General features: G+C 48.3%; 1 protein-coding gene across 1 annotated transcript; it reads left to right on the forward strand.

Moving 5' to 3' along the window:
• Window positions 1-2,814: 2,814 nt before the first annotated feature.
• On the forward strand, window positions 2,815-5,331 carry LOC146555121 (uncharacterized). The gene is made up of 2 exons (XM_085252814.1): window positions 2,815-3,545; window positions 3,717-5,331. Exons 1-2 carry the CDS (start codon window positions 2,815-2,817, stop codon window positions 5,329-5,331), a joined length of 2,346 nt encoding a protein of 781 aa, XP_085108940.1.
• Window positions 5,332-7,760: the final 2,429 nt, after the last annotated feature.

A 7,760-nucleotide genomic window follows, 5' to 3' on the forward strand; every position in this document is an offset into this window, starting at 1 on the left:
GAGGGGGAAGAATGGCAGTTATGACTGTAGATTTAAAACAAAAAAGACTATAGTAATAAAGCAACGGCTTTGCTTAAATTAAATGATGTTAGAAATTATCACATTTAACATGTCCTTGTACACATTATTTTTCTTGTGCAGTTAAAAGGGCAATCAAGTAGACATCTGGAGGTTGGAGGAGTTGATGGGTTGGTGTTAGTATGTGTCAAGTTTTCTGCTGCAGAAGCCCTTAATTTTAGGAGATGTTTAGGATCAAAGAAACTGGGTTATATTTATAAAAAGATCATGGTTATGGTTCAACAACAAAAACTGCCTCTTCTTAAAAGCTCATTTTTCTTGCTTGCAACATCAAACAGTGACGTCCATAGGTTGTTTTTTTGTTTTGTTTTTCTTTAAAATTATTCTTTTGTTATAATTTTGCACACCACAACATTGCATTTTAAATCAAGTCAAGATGTGTTTAAAGCGCAAACTTTCAGCTTTGATTCAAGAATTTAACAAAATTATTGCATTACTTGTTTAGTAATTACAGCTGTCCATCATCTATCTACAGGAAAGCATGCTCTGTTGAGTTGAGATCAGACTGACTTGGCCATTGAAGAATATCCCACTTCTTTCCCTTGAGAAACTGTTGGGTTGCTCTTGCAGTGTTCATTGGGTCATTGTGTATTTCCATTGTGAAGCTCAGTCTGACCAGTGTTGTAGCTGCAGCTGCATAATTTAAGATTATCGCATAGCAAGCTTCAGATTTCATCCTGCTACTTCTATGAGTCATCACATCATCAGTAAAGAGTAGTGGTCTAGTTCATCTGGCAGCCATACTTTTGTTAAACCCATCAAATTAAAGCTAAAACTCTGTATTTCAATCCCATCTTTGTTGTTTGACTTAAAATGGTCTGCTGTGGTGTACAGAAGCAAAATTTAAAAAAAAAAAGTGTCACTGTCTAAAAATTTATGGACCTAACTGTGCATGATGTAGGCATGAAACAGCTGAATTACAGTTGAGTTGAATTGCATTTATTTAAGTTAGTTAAAAAAAAAACTAACTTTTTCACATTATACCAAGAGACCAGGCTGAAAAAGATCACTGTTAATGGTAGAAATCTTTTGTCTATATTTAAATGTTTGCATGATGTCATATGCAGAATAACTTAACTATGCTAAAGTGAAGCAGGTTCTTAAAAGTTACAGTTGCTCAATGCAGTCTTCTCATAAAGCCACAGGGGCTACGGTGGTATTAGATAATCTGCATCTCTTTTTAGGCATGTGAGTCCTTTAAGATTATAGAGGGTGGTTGATGTGTAGGCGACTAATAACTGAGACTTTAATGAAGGAAACCAGAATTGGCATCTGGTAACTGTAATATAGACCTGCAAATAATTTGTGTCTCATAACCTCATGAGACTCTCAATTTGGTTTAAGAAACATGATAAAACACAAAAACAATGAAATCTATCTTTCTTATCATACAATTAGATCCAGTCTTAATTGAGGTTCTGCTCTGATCAGCAAATGCTGGGGAGGAGGACATTGCTAAAGTACTGTTTATTAGAGATAAAAGATAACAAATAATCAAAACTAAAACTCTGAAGGAAAAGTTATCCACTGCTCAGCAATAATCATCTCTGTAATTAGCTCTGCAGCAAAACTAGCTTGGCTGGTGTCAAGCTATAGGCTTCTACCTGGCAGCGGTAGTGACCCTGTAATTGCACTGACAACAGCTGTGAGCGTGTGGCAGCCACAGAGCACAAAGCTAATTGGTTTTTGCCTTACCATTATCTTTTAAATACCAATCCAGATTGCACTCCTGTTAAGCTGGCATCCAATACAGCTCTCCTTCAGTGCTGTTAACCTCTGGAGAATAAAGTGTCAAACCCAACAGGCACCGGACAATGTGAAGTCTCCATCTTGAGCACATTACACACTTTATTGTACCAAGTTTCACCAACAAGTCACTTCACGCGAACAGGACAACTTTCTTCTCTGCTTGAGCAAACATCGCAGACATGATTTACTGACTGATATGTATCCATAGCTACATCTTCATGTTGCCATCACCCATTAGTGTCCATGATAACTTAATTTTGATAGTAATATAAGTAATATAAGATATCTTCGCAAGATTCAAGCCTTTTTTGCACCCTGTCACTGTCACGGACCCGGCTCTGGAGGACTCGGGGGTCCGTGACCAGTTTTGACTGTTGTTATTGTTGTTAATATTATTATTATTTGGTGATGTGTGTTTTCTCCACAATGCTGTGTTAGTCTGTGTCCCACTCGTATGTATAGGCAGGGTGTGGGTGTATACGTGGGTGTGGCTGGAGGATGGAGCACAGCCACCTGCAGGCCTGATAGGTGTGGCCCTGCGAAGGACTGGCCACACCTGAAGTTCCTGCCACACCTGTTGGTGATCAGGGCTCATCGGGGGAGCTACTTAGGAGAGTGTTGGAGCTCCCACCGGCGCGGGATCATTGAGTTATCGTACCAAGTTAGTGTGTCAGCATATGTCTGTGTTGTTCGTATATGCCCGCCGAGGGTTAGTGTTGACGGCTGCCTCTATGGTTTCCCTGCAGGAGGAAGAGTGGTCCGGAAAGGCAGCACGCACGGGGTGTGCAGAAACACAACAGCGGGGAGCACGAGCACGAGCACAGACGTCGGAGGGAAGCACGCACACGGGGTTCAAGGGAGCAACGGGGAGTTATTGTGTTTACAGTTTTTCACTGTGAATAAAGAGCACTGTTTGCATCGCAGAGTCTGCGTTTTGGGTCCTCCTTTCCCCACATCCCCACGGTCTGCCAGCCAGACCGTGACAGAATGATCCCGCCAACCACCATGGACCTAGCAAACTCAGGAGTTGCCACGGAGGAGAGATCGCTCACGCAGCTATGGGATTACTGCCGGAGCGTAATCCAGGCTGTAGACCCACCCAAGAGACATATACAGGTAGTGTTCTTTGACAATTATCTCTCATCCACTACCTTCACCATGAACTTTCTGGACATTAACAAACTTAGGCACCTGGTCGCTAGTTTAAGGGAGAGCTCGAGTTTTGAACTATTTGGCTTGGGTGGTCCGAGCATGGACAGTTCGGCTGCTCTCCTAGAGACTCTAGCCGCTTGGTTTTTCACGCGTCGGCGGAGGGCTTTCCCGTCGATGCTCGCGGCACAATCGTTTGATCCGCCGTTACGGAAGGCATGCCGCACTCTCTACCATCATCCCGTTACGCCTCAACCCACTCCTGCGGTTTCAGCCCGGTCAGCTGGCAGCGGACCTACAGCGCTCATCACCGCAGTGAGTAAACCCGACTCATTTGTTTCTATTAATCCTGTCATTGAAAATCAAAACACAGATGAACAGCAGAGGACTGTTTCCGTACACCCGGCCCCGCCTTCACAGAGGAGAAGGCGTCCTCGCAAGCAGCGTTCAGCCACCTCTACACTCACTCCTGTGCTGGTCGAAGGCTCAGGACCAGCGGCTCTGGACGCCACAGTGAGTAAAATGGACTCTGCCGGTGTCGTAAATTCCCTTCCTGTGAACATGGACATAGAGACTATAGCCACTACGGCAATTAACAATGGAGAAACTGTAAGAGGTGTAACTGAACTCCCAGTGGGGATTTTTGGACCACCGACGGACGAATGTGGCCTGAGTGCTAATGCTGGGGCAGAATTTTGCATAGACAGCCCTGAGGTAGTTAGCTCAGAGTCGGTGGGGTCAGAAACTGTTTGCTTTACCTCCAAAAACTCAGAAGATGTTCACTCTGAGACTGTGAGCTGGGAGCTAGGGAGTTCACAGCATACAGACCCAGATGACTTTTTGGCTCAGTCTGGCCATATGGAGACAGAGGTTCTCCCCAGGGCTTCCCCAGAGGCCGAACTGGAGGCCTCAGTTGCCTCTGGACCCCTGGAATTTGTTGAGCCAGCTGTAACATTCTCATCCTCTCCACCCTTCATAATAGCCATATCACCCTCAACTCAGTCCGCTGCCCAGCTAGTAATGGAGTCTGCTGCCCAGCTGGTGACTGAGTCTTCAGTCCGGTCAGCCTCTCACCTTCATCCTCAGTTGGAGGTCGATATGCCTGCTGGACCACCTCTGCCATCATTTCACCTGTCTGTCCCTGCATCGTTGGCCAGTCCACCGGGAGCAGCGACCGCACCATCATCACCTCCTCCCTCTGCAGCTACTTCTCCACCAGAGTCCCATCAGACTGCAGCGACCGCAGCACTCTCGGCTTCGCCATCCGCATCACCTACTCTACCTTCACCTTCCCCACCTGCAGACACCGCATCACCATCTTCACCTCCAGATCGACCATCAGTAGCTGTAGCGCAGCCGGAGGTGCTCAGGGTGCTCGGAGAGCGGGAGGAGCCCGCACCGCCAGCTGTGGAGCCCTGCGAGCCGGAGCAGGAGCCCGGCGAGCCGGAGGAGCGGCTCAGCGTGGCGGAGCAGGAGCCCAGCGAGCGGGAGGAGCTCGCTCTGCCCGAGCCGGAGCAGCTCAGCGAGCAGGAGCAGCTCAGCGAGCAGGAGCAGCTCAGCGAACCACCAGCAGAGGAGCTCGGCGAGCGGAAGGAACAACCGGCGCTGCCAGCCGAGGAGGAGCTCGGCGAGCCGAGGGAGCTCTCGCTGCCAGCCGCCGAGGTGGAGCTCTCGCTGCCAGCCGCCGAGGTGGAGCTCTCGCTGCCAGCAGCCGAGGAGGGACCCGCTCAGCCGGAGCTGGAGGTCAACGAACCGGAGGGACCTCCACGTCTGGCGCGGCCTCCACGCCATCCACGTCCTCTGCATCCACGTCAGCGACCAGCGCGTCATGAACAGTGTGCCACACCTCGCTGTTGCTCACCGGAGGAGCAGCGCCACCACCGGACCCGTGGCAGGCCGCTTGGGGAGCAGCGCCGCCGCCGTCGGACCCGGGGCAGGCCGCCGGAGGAGCCGCAGCGCTGCTACCGTCACTGGATCCCGGGCAGGCCGCCTGGGGAGCAGCGCCGCCGCCTTCGGACCCGGGGCAGGCCGCCGGAGGAGCAGCAGCGCCGCTACCGCCTCTGGATCCTGGGCGGGCCGCCTGGGGAGCAGCGCCGCCGCTACTGGGCCCGGGGCTCGCCACCGGAGGGGCAGCAGTGCTGCCGCCACTGGAGCAGTGGCAGGCCCCCAGAACCGTTTTTCTGCTGTTGCCGGACCCGTGGCTGCCCGCCGGAGCTGCAATGTCGCCACCATTGGACTCGAGGTAGGCCCCCTGAACTCTTTTGTTATGTTGATGGGCCGCCTGAGACTGTTTTGTGGCATTTTTTCTTTTTGTTGCTCCGCTGCGGGATGCGCGGTCGGACTCTGGGACTGTGACCATGGGGGGGTTGTTTTCTTTGGGGGTTTTTGCTTGTTTTGGTTCTGCCCTCCGTCCTGGACCTCCCGCCGCCCGCCCTGGGTTGGTTGTGCTGTTTTTGGTTTGTGTTTTTGGGTCATCGGGAGCCGACCCTTAGAGGGGGGGTACTGTCACGGACCCGGCTCTGGAGGACTCGGGGGTCCGTGACCAGTTTTGACTGTTGTTATTGTTGTTAGTATTATTATTATTTGGTGATGTGTGTTTTCTCCACAATGCTGTGTTAGTCTGTGTCCCACTCGTATGTATAGGCAGGGTGTGGGTGTATACGTGGGTGTGGCTGGAGGATGGAGCACAGCCACCTGCAGGCCTGATAGGTGTGGCCCTGCGAAGGACTGGCCACACCTGAAGTTCCTGCCACACCTGTTGGTGATCAGGGCTCGTCGGGGGAGCTACTTAGGAGAGTGTTGGAGCTCCCACCGGCGCGGGATCATTGAGTTATCGTACCAAGTTAGTGTGTCAGCATATGTCTGTGTTGTTCGTATATGCCCGCCGAGGGTTAGTGTTGACGGCTGCCTCTATGGTTTCCCTGCAGGAGGAAGAGTGGTCCGGAAAGGCAGCACGCACGGGGTGTGCGGAAACACAACAGCGGGGAGCACGAGCACGAGCACAGACGTCGGAGGGAAGCACGCACACGGGGTTCAAGGGAGCAACGGGGAGTTATTGTGTTTACAGTTTTTCACTGTGAATAAAGAGCACTGTTTGCATCGCAGAGTCTGCGTTTTGGGTCCTCCTTTCCCCACATCCCCACGGTCTGCCAGCCAGACCGTGACAGTCCTACTTTTTTCATGAAAATGGAATTGATGACATTTAATGGAGTTAGAAGTTAGCAGGAAGTTAGCTCGCTAGCTTCAATCTAAATATAATTTAACATGTTCTGACTGAGAGATTTATGAAACAAATTAAAACATACAGCTCTGCTATCATTTCCAACATAAATGAAGACAGAAAACTAAACAGCAATGACGTTTGTAGGATTACTGAAGTTGGACTAGCTGGTATATAATGATGTACTACGTGATCGCTAGCGTGACAAAGCTATGTTAGCATAACATAAACAGTAAAGCTGGAGGATGAACGCTAACTTTTTTCCACTCTATAAAAGTTAACATGAGGGTTCCCAATGGTTAGGGGCAAATGCAATCGCACGGCAGGATGCTACATGTACTAGTGGTGTGCGGATCGATACTGAAATATCGATTCTTCCGATATCAGCAATTTATGTTCTAGAATCGATTCTCATATTATAATATCGATATTTTAGTACTCTGGGGTAAATTTGTAGTTTTTCCATTAAAATGAACGCAGTGGAAAGAAACTATACCATTCGGATCGTCTAATTTGGAAGGAACTACTTCCTCTTACGCCTTTCATAGTCATATGTGAAATACGGCTGTATAAATGTGTCACAGCCCCTGGCCTGCACACTCACAACAATGGCTGAGCGCAAACAGAGTCATGTGTGGACGCGTTTTACCTCCACAAACAGCCCAGACGCAGGTTTGTGATATATGTGGCAAGACAGTGAGGTGTTGTGGCAACACCACTGACCTCGTCAAACACCTCGGAGTAAATCACATCACAGAATATGATGAGCTTATGTTGAGGCGAACTGAAGAGGAGGACAGGGACACAGACGTCTCTCGCAGAGTCCTTTAGTGCTGCAGGCAGGCAACATGCTCAAATAGCGCACAACTTCAGTTTTTTTTTTTTTATTTCTATATGATTATTCTGTATTATTAAGCAATAAAAACAAGTTGTCTGATGTCCTCTAATCATTATGAAGCAATATGGTTATGTTATTATTACAATTACATCATAAAATTATATATTGTATTATGAAATGCAATGAAACATTAAGTTTTTGTACAGAGTATCGGTATCGGATCAGTATCGCCGATACCACCCTGAATTTTACTTGGTATCGGATCGGAAAGGAAATCAGTGGTATCGCACATCACTAACATGTACCCATTGACATCCATTAATAGAGAACCACCCAACCACCACTACCATACACACACAAACACAACATGGCAGGGCTAGAGTTTTTGGGCTTCAATAACTTGCCTGAGGAAATTTCAAATGGCAGACTGGATACCCAACCAACCTGTCTGATTAGTGTAAAACAAACTCTACTTCCTGAGCCAGCCACCTAGTTAGCAATTATATAGTGTTTATCCTTCCTGAGCTGTGTTACTGTTGTTTGCTAGCTTACGAGGAAAGTGATGCAACACTCACATCTGTGTATTAGTGCCTGTTGTGATAACATTTTAGAACAACTAGAGGGTCAAAAGTTATTGTAGATTTAAGGTAAATGGTATTCGTCTTACACTGTGTTTGAGTACGTACAGATACTCAAAACAGCTGTGTGTACTCAAATACGCATTAC

This window comes from Mchenga conophoros, linkage group LG17 (assembly GCF_057382185.1).
Source record: "Mchenga conophoros isolate Kocher_MC1m ecotype Shallow Benthic linkage group LG17, M_conophoros_male_GT1.1, whole genome shotgun sequence".
NCBI lineage: Eukaryota > Metazoa > Chordata > Actinopteri > Cichliformes > Cichlidae > Mchenga > Mchenga conophoros.